At 44.4% G+C, this 12,963-nt stretch overlaps 1 protein-coding gene across 1 annotated transcript in view; it reads left to right on the plus strand.

Annotated features, from left to right (window-relative positions):
- LOC147748523 (E3 ubiquitin-protein ligase TRIM39-like) overlaps positions 1-11,992 on the plus strand; it is a 409,493-nt gene extending 397,501 nt beyond the window's left edge. The window contains exon 6 of the mRNA XM_086962828.1: positions 10,454-11,992. Coding sequence (XP_086818954.1) covers positions 10,454-10,986 — 533 coding nt within the window. The 3' untranslated portion in view covers positions 10,987-11,992. The remainder of the gene's footprint in view (positions 1-10,453) is intronic.
- The last annotated feature ends 971 nt before the right edge of the window (positions 11,993-12,963 follow it).

Consider the following 12,963-nt stretch of genomic DNA (forward strand, 5'->3'; position numbering starts at 1 on the left):
GAGTTGAACCACTGTATCTCATGGTGTTCCCTTATCTTGACCGATTTAGTTAGCCTTTTAGCTACATCCGCGCAAATCAATTCATATTCGCGTATAGATAAAATGCGGCTGGGGCTGACCTATGTCCAGCAACCCGTAGACTCAGTTGGTACTATACAGACAGATAGTACAATTAAAATCCCGCACCCAGAGAATATATAGTTACTGTCACTTCCCAGAGATATTATTAATTTCTGCTGTAGAGCTTCTATAACATGGCAGCTATTTTGGTCAAAGTTGTTATAATACCAATTCACCACTAATAGTATAACCTGTATCAAATTGTAAAACATGGTTAGTTAATACCAAGGGGACAATTTTACAGCAGATACTTTTATGGACACATATTTAACTGAGATTAGCAACGCCAGCCCTCCCTGCTGGTGAAGGTATTGTGTGAAAAGTAAAGGAGCAGTAGCTGTCCATCACAGTCGTCCTTATGCCAGATTTCCTGAGGGGTAATGAATATATATATCTATATCTATATATCTATATCTTAAGCCATACCTCCCCTATCAGTTTGGGGCAAATCCCTGCAATATTCCATTAAATGATTTTAAGAGGGCGAGTGGTGTGTCCCTGATTCACCAAACCCATAGGTATAGAGTTAATGACAGGCGTGCTAAGAGGAGTTGCTGGGCCAGACCCCTCCCCACAAGGATTGTTACTTAAGTCTGGATTAAAGGGCAGGTGGCAGGTTTCTGTGGTCTTAAAAGTACCAATGAGTTTATGTGGAGTAGTGCCCTGTTGATCGAACAACTCCATGCTACCCGGTACATCTACATGTATGTCTTTCCCTTGGTTGATACAATGATAACTCATTCTTCTTGTCGCAGCAGCGTGACTAGATTGTACAGTCCGTCTATTTCAGTCAGACCAGAGAGAGCCTCCAAGCGATTAGGGAGATTATATATGGCGGGCTGCATGGGAGGTATGTATTCAGGCCGAGCCATAGGAGCTGTTGTCTTGAAATATTCCCCTGGTGAAGGGGGGGGGGGGGGGGAAGGGGATGAACCTTTATCAGTTCACCAGGGGAATCTGAGGTTTTTTACAGGCCTTTACCAATCTTTCTCAACTTTCCACGAGAGTTACTAATAACCAAGTTACAAACTTGTTCCCATTAGCTTATATTGTTTTTTTCATAAAAATGAGGGATCACTGTTTGCATTATTTTTTAACATGCATGCACGTCACTGTTCTTTTGAATTGAATTGCCGTTTACACCATTTGGGCAACCATGCATGATTGTGATTTCACTTTTTTGACGCTTTTCAACGGATACTCAAAGGGGATATAAGGTTTCTTATGGAGTTACATGAATCCTAAAATTTCTTTAAAAATGTCTTTAAAGATGTTAAATAAGCTGTTATAGTTGTGTTTATTTTCCTTCTACAGAATAACGATGCCCCTGAAGAAGGGCAAACTGCCCGAAATGCATTGGGCTATGTATTATAAGTTATAAACAATGAACTGTGAAAGAAATGAATAATTAATTGAAAAATGTTGAATAAAACTTTATTTAAAAGGTACAAACTTCAAAGGAAATTGCTTTTTAGAGTGCGTTTGAGGACGTCATTCCCCGCTGGAATAACGCTACTATTCACTAGACCACATCGTACCTCATGCCTTCGCCTCTATGTACTGCTCGGAGACCTGAAATTACATATTGACAACCTCAGTGACCCAAACTCTACTGCCCTACTAGACAACCTCGCCAACATCTGACTGAAGCAAATCGTCGTTACCCCCACCCACAAGGCAAGTCGCACCCTCGACCCCATCTTCACAGGAGGAATCATTCAGTCACACCACGCATCCCCTCTGGACGGACCACTGCACACAAGTGAACGCCACAACCCCGACGCAGAAACTGAAGTTATGTCACTGAAGAGCACCTTGCTGCCACACTCCTCCCCCCCTAATAATGACCATAGCCAAAGAACTCCACAAATGGATCACTGACTACGCCAACACACTCTCATCCCTTCTGAACACCAACAGACCACACACCATGAAAGCCACCTGGTTCACCACAGACCTGTGAATCCAAGCGCTTGTGCCGACGACTCAAGAAAGCATGGAGGAACAGTGAAAACCCCAGAAGCATGCACCCCAAACAGGACCGCCACTTCAGCACACCACAAACTCATCAGATCTACAAAGAACTTCAGCCAGGACAGAATCCTCTCCAACTTCCGCAACTCCAAGGAACTTTGAACATCATACAAGAATTCATCAGACCCCCCCAGCAAAACCTCCGACGTGTCCACCCCTCCAAGGACCTCAGCAACAATCTCTGCTCCTTCTTCCACCACAAAATCAGGGTACTCAAAGACCATCCATGCCTGGATCCCTGTCACCACAGAAGACATCGCAAAGACCATGAGGAGCAAACACTCTGGAGCACCCACTGACCCCTGCCTGCAGCACATCTTCCATAGGGCTGCCTTTGCCATTGCACCAGAACTAAGACGGACAATCAACTGCACCCTCAAAACAGGCACGTTCGCTGACGATTGGAAACACGCAGAATTCAAGCCCCTCCTCAAGAAGCCCTCCGCAGACCTAACGGACGTCAAGAACCACAAGCCCATCTCTCTCTACCCCTTCACTCAAGTCACAGAGATCATCAACAGCCAGCTAAAGAACTTAATAAAAATCAACTACATCCTCAACACGTCTCAATTTGGCTTTCACAGCACCGAGACCACCCTCCTAGCCGCCACAGACTACCTCTGCACACTCCTTGACCAAGGCCACACTGTAGCCTCATCCTACTAGATTTTTCAGCAACCGTCGACACTGTCTCCCACCGCACACTAGCCGCCAGACTCCACGACGCTGGCATACAGGGAGCTGCCCTAGACTGGATCCGCTTCTTCTTTGCCGGTTGAACTCCAAGGATAAGACTCCTGCCCTTCCTCTGCGAACCCACAGAAATCAGAGTGGAGTACCCCAAGGATCCTCCCTCAGCCCCATGCTCTTAAACATCTGCATAGCCCCCCTCGCAACCATTGTCAGACGGGGTTTGCATAGTATCCTACGCCGACGACACTAAGCTCATCCTCTCCTTCACCAAGGATCCTGACATCACAAGGAACAACTTCAAGGAAAGAATGAAAGCCTTTGCATCCTGAATGAGCATCAGCTGCCTGAAGCACAACTCTGGAAAAACAGTCCATCCTCGGATCCACCACCTCTGCATTAGACGACACCTGGTGAGCCCCCACCCTCAGCAACCCTCCCACGGACCATGCCCAAAACCTCTGCACCATACTTGACTACTTCCTCACCATGAACTGACGGATTACCGCCTTATCCTCTACATGCTTCAACACCCTCTGCATACTCCGCAAGTCCTTCAAATGGATCTCCCCCCCTCTCACCCCCCCCCAAACCCCTGAATCAAGGAAGACAGTCTCCCACGCACTCATCACCAGCAGGCTGCACTATGGAAATGTCCTCTATGCCAGAGTCAACAAATCCCTACTCCACAAACTCCAGACCATCCAGAACGCTGCATCCAAGCTCATCCTTCGTATCCCTCGACAAGATCAAATCACCCAGCACCTACAAGACATCCGCTGGCTACCCATTGAAAAAAGAGTGACCTTCAAGCTGCTCACACAAACCTACAAAGACCTCCCTAACACCGGACCCCAATACCTCAACAAACTAATCTTCTTCTACTCCCCCAAGAGAAATCTCTGCCGACCTAGCCCTGGCCAAAATCCCCTGCATCCACATAGCCAGTATGGGTGGCAGCTCTTTTTCCTACATCACGGCCAAGACCTGGAACGAACTCCCCCTCAACCTCAGACGAAGCCCCACGCTGCAAGCATTCTGGAAGAACCGCAAGACCTGGCTCTACGGATGACCGGAGCTTCCCGAAACCCCCTTCCTCCAGTGCCTAGAGACCCTCACGGGTGAGTAGGGCGCTCTACAAATCCATGATTGATTGAGGCAGTTATGTCAATCCTTTATGGAAAATTGTGAAATTATGGCCTATCAGTCTGCTAGACTATATGAAGAAGCCATTCTCAAACCTGGTGAATGATGGCTTACATGCATGGAAACAGTTTATGAAATGTGGCTATGATCCTGTGGACAGATTCATGGTCTGTGGGTTCAAGCAGTCATGCTGAATCTAAATGCTTGGCTTCAGTCTGCATGATATTAAGGCAATAGGTTATGAACTGTCCTTTTGACGTTGAGGGGCTATTTAGAGAGAAAACATCTTCATTTTTGGAGCATGTTGAAAACAGGGCTAAGACTCTAGCTCTAGCTCTGGCCCTGGCCTCCACTGCATGGAAACGTGGCCAATAGTTTCAGAAGGTTCATGGTTACCCTAGGGCAGTGAAGCACTAGCCATCATTGCCGAATCAAATGATACACAATGTGATCGCTCCTTTTGCTATAATTAGTCCTTTCAGTGCAAGGGTGGATACAGAGGGCATCCCTGTCAGGAACATATCTAGTTTCCAATCTCATATGCAGACTTTGCCACCTCCAAACCTCTAGGGGGAGGAGGGTGTCCTATTTTCATTCTTGGTGGGTGGCGATCCCATCAGACTGCACACCATATTCCTGTTCTTTCCTATACTTCCCCGTACATGCCCCCTAACCTTTTCAGAGTAAGCTCACCACCTCAAGTCTCAATCCTGGAGAAACAATTCCTTGGCTTGCTGGTCAAATAGACCGTAGAAGCTGTGCTTCCAGAAAAATGGGGCACTGGATTTTTATGGAAGACTATCCTGGCTCCAAACCGTCTGAACTTGTTGAACTGACAGGGTTCAAGATACTCTCCCAATCCCAGGTCCTGTTGGCTGTGAACTGGAAGGGTGATGTGTAGTTAATATAGTCTGGCTAGCAAGTTGACCTCACTTTAATGGTAAATGTGTTACTATTGTAACTGTAGGATGTTTGTGAACTATACAGTAACTTGCATAGTGATGCAGTACTATAGATATTAACGAGGTATATTTCGCTTTTGTAAATCAGCATTTCATTGGTTACAAATGTGTCAATTGTAGAAACGGAAAGGGCGTACTACTTATACCCATTCAATCTGATATCTGCTAAGGAGACGGCTATGCTTTTTGGAAGGGGGTGAATCCTATATTCAATAGACACCTTGGAACTTTTGGACAACTGCAATGGCTGAAAGTGATACTGTGCTGTTGCAAGAGGAGGAAGAAATTGAAGGGCTCCAGTGTATGGGAATCTTTTTCTGTGCCACCTAGAGAGAAACGTTTATTCCATACGTATTACATGCAACCTATATACCAGTTATTGCAAGGTCACATAATTTTATATCTTCTGAATTAACGGACTACAGCTTATAAGTACTATTTCCAAGAACAGCCGTACCGGTACGTATAGATATTTACATATTTAATGTAGAAATATACACATGGAGCTGATAAGGTATCATTTTCTATTTCTCTGTTTTTGACGAAAAGGAGGTCTTTTGCTTTCCAACAGCCAGCATTGTCTATAGTTGTTGGTGGTGGTGTTTAGTAGTATTGGATGTGTTTATATCACACTTTGTGTTATTTACCAATCACATAATGCTTTACTTCTTAATTGCATTTCTTATCTGGTTTTCTGTTCGTTTTCATTGTCATGTGACCAGAAGTGTTACAAATGCTTTTCTAATGCGTGTTGAACGTCATAGCTGCAGACAAGCTTATTTTCTTACCTCATTTTGGTAGGAGTGTTCTACATTAATAGCCCAAATTGTATTAAAGCCAATAATTTTCTTCCTTTCAAAATTAAGTCAGTACAATGTATTTTTCATATGGTTAATCTACATGTTTATATATTTGTCTGCATCTGTGTTGCTTATGCTTGTATGTCAGGGTATGTGCAAGATGGTTATGGTTTGGTTGGTTAGGCGCAGTCATTTTTTGAACCACACACCATCTAAGTTGGTATCTGATAAAGACTTCGAGCTGCAAATTCCTTACTTTAGAATTGTCCCCAGGCGTCACACTGACCACCACAGCTGCAGCGTTCCCTCACCTGGAGATTTACAAACCTTTCAGGCCTTGAAGTCCCCAACTGACCTTCCCATACATCCTCCTATTGAGGAGGCATTGATAATGAGGCCAACATGCAAGCACTCTTCACTAGCTATATCATACTATGTTCACTGCGGAAAACTCCACCACCACCTGAATAGCGTGTGGGCATTACGTAAATGACTGTCTTTGTGTTCAAGTTCATTTGTTTTGGTTGGAGGAAGTTCTTCCATTGTCCTGAGATTGGGGTTTAAACTTGGAATGTTGTATTGGTTCTGTTAAAGGTATATTTTCCTTCCTCAGCTGGATGTTGTCCTCACAAAACCATATCTTGACACTGGGGATTATGACAGGGATTACACATCATGGTGGATACAAAATATATATAGTACTATTGTAGGATATATATATATATATATATATATATATATATATATATATATATATATATTACTAAATAGTTGCTTCCACATATACTTTACACTGTGTCCCTGGGCAGAACAAACCACAACCCTCTTGTAGCGCACTGCACATGTGATTGCCAAAGGTCTGCAACCCCAACATGGCTACAGCTGGCCGCATTAGATTACTTGCTTTTAAAAGTAAAATAGGGGAAGTAACAGAAGGTTATTTTTTTTTTTAAATGAGGAAACCGTAACACAGCCCAGTAATAAATGGAAAGCCTTCAAGGTACAGCAGGGACATGCATTGCAACCTCAAATGGCTTCGTTCCACTCATTTCTAAACTTACCTCCACAGAAGACCTTCTTCAACACTATGATCAAATACCCAGACTAAATGACTCCAATAGGGAAAACAAAGACCAGTTGAGAGAACCGCACAGCCAACTGATAGGTCTTGACACCATTGAAGCTCAATTGAATCTATCTGACTTCCAGTTCCAAGCAGGCTAACCAGGACGTAGAAGGCTACATCTGTGACGCAATTCAACAACCTCACCAACCGAAAATTGGAGATATAAATGTCCTAATAACGATAAAAGTGAGGCAGCACTAATGCGCATAGTGTTGGGAGAGCTAGACTATGACGATTGGATAGAAGTGTTAAAATTCCTTAAACAAGTAGCGATTTAAAGCTTGATACAAACTAATATAATTACAATTTCTGTATAAAGTCTATTACACTAGAGCACATTTACACACAATTGGGAACATTTCTGATACTTCCAGTTTACAGCAATGTGGGCTGTTGGGGATCTTAGTCCATACTCTTTGAGACTGTCCACACTGACAGTTTTCTGGGAGAAGGTACATCAGGGACTAGAGGGCCACAGGAGTTAAGCTGGGGAGAGTGGCCCGCGGGCCTTACTGGGAATATGGACTGCTCCTGATGCTACTTCATACTAACGAATACTTATTAATCTGGGGTTCCTATTGGCATAGAGAGGGAGCACGCAGGAGGGGTTTGGTTGGGGTTCCAAAGATGGACAGGGAAAGGGATATGAGCCGTCTACAGGAAAAAGATGTATAAAGGCAGAACATGTCCCAAAAACTTTGATAATGTATGGAAAGAATGGACTTATGAATCATTGAAGCATTAGTGACTTAGGGGGAGTGGTTGGCTTTGCATTTTGTGTGTTTTGAGTTAAAAATCAGTAAAATAATTTACAAAAAATAATGCACTTGGCAACGGACGGGATGCCCAGCTCAGAATACATTCCCATTGAAGCCTATACCTTGCACGGCTGGCTCCTAAACGTGTGTATGTATATATATTTTTTTTAACGATCCGGGACAACTGAGGGATTCAATGCAGGAGGCACTCGTACCCCTTCCTAAGCCTGGTTCATGAATAAATGACGCAGAGGCCTTCGGCCTCTTCCAATGTTCTATGCAATTATAAAGTAATAGGTTAAATTACTGTCACTCACCTTTTGGAATGACGTACTGAGTGCCTCCCTGCTTTACAGCACATAACCAAATGTATGGCGATTGTTGCATAATATAGCCTCAAATCTCGATGGTCACATAAAACCTGGCATTCTAGGAGTAGATTTGCTTAAAGCATTTGACACGATCGGCTGACCATACCTCAGGGCGATACTCCGGAAGTTCGGACTGGGCCTGATCAAATGCGTACAATTGCTATACACTGCCCCAACAGCCAAGGTCCTGATAGGGTAAGACTTATCCGAAACCATACAGATTCTGAGGCTGACAAGACAGGGATGTTGACTATCTCTACTGCTGTAGCTCTTGTATAGAGTCACTGGCAGCAGATTCTAAGGGAGGGGGAGCGGGGGTGGGGAGGTAAGGGGATTGATTGTTGCCAGAACAGATCACAATATCCCTGTATGCTGTTTTGATGTTCCTGTGAGGATTGGACATGGGACTGAGCTGCACGATCAAAACATTCTATGAATTTGGCAAGCTATGTCCAACTTGACAAAAACATGTATATGCCTCATTGGACAGGTATTGCCTCCTATATTGACTGACCAGTTAGGGGCTAAGATACGTTGGAAAACGCATTCTTTTGTACCTCCGTATCAGAAGCATACACGCGTAGTGCGATCTTGATGTAACATTGGGGGTGTAATTTGCAATGTGTGGTCCTCAGTTGAGTTTGGAAGATGCTGCCAGTAAGCATAATGCGGCAAGTGACATTGGCTAAGAAGGTTGTAACCCGCCCCCCCTCACCAATGCTTTATTATTCTGCCCATACACGATACATGGCTCACTGCACAGAGTTGGACACACATGATTTCACTGATTTGGAGCAACAGTACGTGCAGAGTGCTTAGCACTTTGAGATTGCCACAGGACTTAGGAGGATTAGGTGTCCCCAACTGGGAGTATTATCATATGGCTTCTCGGTCCCATTGGTTGACAAACTGACTGGCACACAAAGCCCTTGGGGAAGCCACATGGGTATGACCCCAGGAGAAGCCCAGCGAGATAATACCCGACATGCGTACCATGCAGCACAGCTGTACTATCCGAATATACTAAGGGCGTTGCTCATTGAGCCGCGACACAACAGGTGGATGTGCATTCCTGTGGATTCCTTATCCTGGGGAACCTGTATAAATATGGTGAGCTGATGTACTTCACAGAGCACATGGGGGTGTATTTCTTACAGGTACATATTTTCTTCATTGGGGCATGATAGGAAAACGACATGAAAAACGGCCATGCAGTCACAACAGAACCAGAATAAAGTTGCACATTTTATAACTAACATTGACTTGAGGCCATAACGATCACACCTATGCAGAGCACTGCACGCTGACTTAGATGGAAGGCTTGACAATTTAAGAACTTGGTGGACATAGAATCTAGGATAGGACATGAACCTACTGACACTCTATGGGGAAAAGTCCTGGCGTAACAAACTCTGATTTCCGAAAACCTAGACTCGGACTCCCAACAGTTTCACTACATGCCTAGAGCATGCGTGACTCACAATTATGCCTGATGGCCCAGAGTGACAATGTAGAGTGCCCCAGGTGTAGGAAAGAACTTGCTCTTTTATTTTTATCAAATAAGCTGGTCCTGTTAGAGCATTGTCCATTTTTGGAATGCAGTGATGAATAACTTGGAAAAGGTGACTGGCAGGACAGCTCTGTTTGATCTGAAATGTACGTTGGGTCTGCACTCCTGACCAAAGAAGGGTAAAATGGCGACCAGATTAGTGGACTAAGTTTTGACTGACAAAGGTGAACAGATGTGGTGCGGCTTGCTTTGAGAGGGTGTGCGCACAAATAACCCTGCCTCTACTGGTTTCCTGTAGTACAAACTGGAGGCAGTTGGTAGGATAAGATCATCTAGGTCCACAGAACTGAACATAGCAATAGTATAGTGCACTACATTTTGTGGTAGTGAGGTTGCGTTAGGTCTGTTGGACAAAAAGGCAGAGCTAGCTCATCCACCAGGGAACAGTGAGGGGCCGCTTTAGAGCCCTTAGACTCCAGTTTAGGTGACTTCTACATCTTTAGCATAATGGAAGCAGAAACACATAGCGAGTACATCTGGAGTGAAGTTGGGGATGGAACATTTGTTGGCTGAATCTCTGGTGGGGATGGAACATTTGTTGGCTGTATCTCTGGTCGTGTTATTTTGTGTGCACTATTTATGGTGTTTGCAGTATTTGTGGCTACGGGTGTCTGTACAGCTCATCTTTGGTCCTGAGCTCCTGTACATCTGTGGTCTCCTCTTCCTTTACTAGTGACTGGTTGCTGCACATTACATCATTGTGGTTGCTTTGTCTGTTTTGACTGTCGTCTTCTCTCTGTCTGAAGTGACTGATTCTGAATCTCTAATTCTTTGTTCTCCTGGACTCTTAACTCTCGCTGTGCCTCTGGATCTTGGTGCATTACACCAGTAGATTCTTGGATTCTGTATTAACTCTGTGGTCTCCTCTCTCTACAGTGCTCTTGGATATATATACAATGCACCCTGAGCTTGCACTGCTTGATCAACGGAGAAGTGTGATGGCGGCATATAAAAAACAGCTCCTGTCGGACAATTCCAAGAGATTCACTGCCAGTCGCTGCGTCTTGGGGAGTGTGGGGATCATTTCAGGGAAGCATTACTGGGAAGTAAAAATTGACCAGAATACGAAGGAGTGGTTTTTGGGAGTAGCAGCTAAGTCAGTGAACCGGAAGGGTGTTTTCAACTGGTCACCCAAGGAGGGGGTTTGGGCTGTGAAAGGGAATTATAATGAGTGCTGGGTTCTTGGAGATAAACCAGCACGACTACACTTTAGAAACTACCCCTGGAAAGTTGGAGTATATCTGGACTATGAGGGTGGTCAACTGTCTTTCTACAATGCTTGGAGCTTGGATCATCTCTACACTTTCACCGGTGCAGTCTTCACACAGAGGCTTTTTCCATTCTTTTCACTTGATGGAGGAATGCTGACCCTTTTGGAGAAGTGGAACTCTTTTTACTGTACTTCTTGATAGAACAAGACAGTTGGAAAGTGGACTATTTGGTACACCAGGATTGTGACCATTAACTGCCGTTATATTCAGTCTAGCACCCAAGACTTTCTTAAACACATTAAGCTCTTGAACCTCACCATGTGTGGCACTGGTGACTGCCTTACCATACTTTTTATTTCCCTTACTTTTATTTGTGTCTGCAGGAAAGAATGGCTAGTCAAGGAGAGGTGTTTTCAGAGAGCGAACAGAGGCGGAGTGCCAGAAAGAAGGGTTGAAACCCTATTTTGAGGAAGCTCGGCTTGCACCGAAAGTTGGAGTGGTGTGTATGAACATCTCCTGCAAAGCGGTCAGTCTGCCCATATCCTCTCCAATTCCCTTTTTCAGAGACTACCATGACTTGTACAGGGTGATCACCTGTCCTCCAGCAGGAGGTCAAACCCTTCTCTCCTCAAGCAACGCAAGACAACAGGACAGCCTCTGCTTTGCCAGTGAGGTCACTTCCCTTCTCCAGTCGACATATGTTGATGCCTCTTCCATTGTAGGGACTGACACTTCAAGTCCTTCCATTTACCAACAGATTTCACCAGCCTTCTTTCCTCTACCCTACAGTTTGGACTCTTATCCTTCCTCCACTACCACTTAAAGGCATGACGAATGTCACCAGTGGGGTAGAGGTGGTCTTGTCAGTTGTAAGTGTTCAGAGTGGTACGCAATGACTAACTTGGTGGCTCAGGGAAATGGTGGCCAGGTGGTGATTTGTGGAATCTACGGAGGCTGGATGTAAGCCATAAGGGCATTAATGGGGTGGATCATTTTAATAGTGTCTGCAATCGATTGTGTGGTGGAAGTATCCACGGTACTCTTTTATTACATAGCCACATCCGTTAAGTACATTTTTTGCAGATGCATTTTGTTTTCTGATTGAGGGGTTTGTTGGGCATGGGATAAAAAGGGACAAGAGTGGATAACGATTGTTTTAATTGGATAGGATGTATTTTCTAAAGAATATTAATAAAAAGTTATTAAAAATATTGGTGGTGATTTATTTCCTAGTGATGCACTACTACTGATGCCACTTCTACACAGCCAGTCTAGTTTCCTCTTCTGGGAACCATGTACTTATTGGGGATGCTGCTGCATCCGTACACGCTGCAACAATACCCAACTCTCTAAATGAACCCAAAGCCTGCCTGGCATTATGTGGAAAAAGAAACCTTTATGCACAATGTAAACCTAAGAAAAGTAAACATTGAAAATATATATATATATATTACCTACTGGCGATAGCCAGTAGGTATATATAGTTAGGATTTTTTTCCTATGGGACTTTTGAAAATTCTATGTCTAATAACTTTGGCGTTTGTGGACGGAATCGGCTGTTTTCTGAGCAGCCCTTGAAAATTTGGGGGGGTTTCGTCAAGCGGGGGCCGAGAAAAAAGGGGGGTCCCAAAACGCGTTTTTCCCATGTTAATTTCCTTAGGGCGTTTGGCCTCACTTTTAGCTCGAACGGCTGAATGGATTTGCACGAAACTTGGCAAAATTGTAGGGACTGGTAGCCCGATGTGCCTTTGCTGGGTCTTAATATATGTGCTCCAGTGGATTTTGAGAAATTAGTTTTTAAAAAATTTATATATCTGTGACAGCCTCCCAGATAGCGCTCCAGATCGCGTACTTTTCGCGTAACGGAGCTTTGCGAAGCGAAGCTGATTGGCTCTCCGGTGTCTGTCAACATTCTAAACAGTCCGGAGCGGCCGCCATCTTGTCTCTCGGTAGGATCGAGAGACAAGAGGAGGAGAAAAACGAAGGGGGAATTTAATGAAAGGGGGCAAGGTAGACCCCTCTTGACCCCCTAGGAATGATGTTGGGGTTATTAAAGGGTCCCGTGGGGAAAATAAAAAAAAATTGATTTTTCACGGTAGAAGCGCTTCCCGGGCCGCGAACTGGGCCGCAAACTGGTAGCGAAACGGGAATTCGCCATTTTGTGTTTCGTTTTAA

Source organism: Lissotriton vulgaris, chromosome 1_1 (assembly GCF_964263255.1).
Source record: "Lissotriton vulgaris chromosome 1_1, aLisVul1.2, whole genome shotgun sequence".
Taxonomy (NCBI): domain Eukaryota; kingdom Metazoa; phylum Chordata; class Amphibia; order Caudata; family Salamandridae; genus Lissotriton; species Lissotriton vulgaris.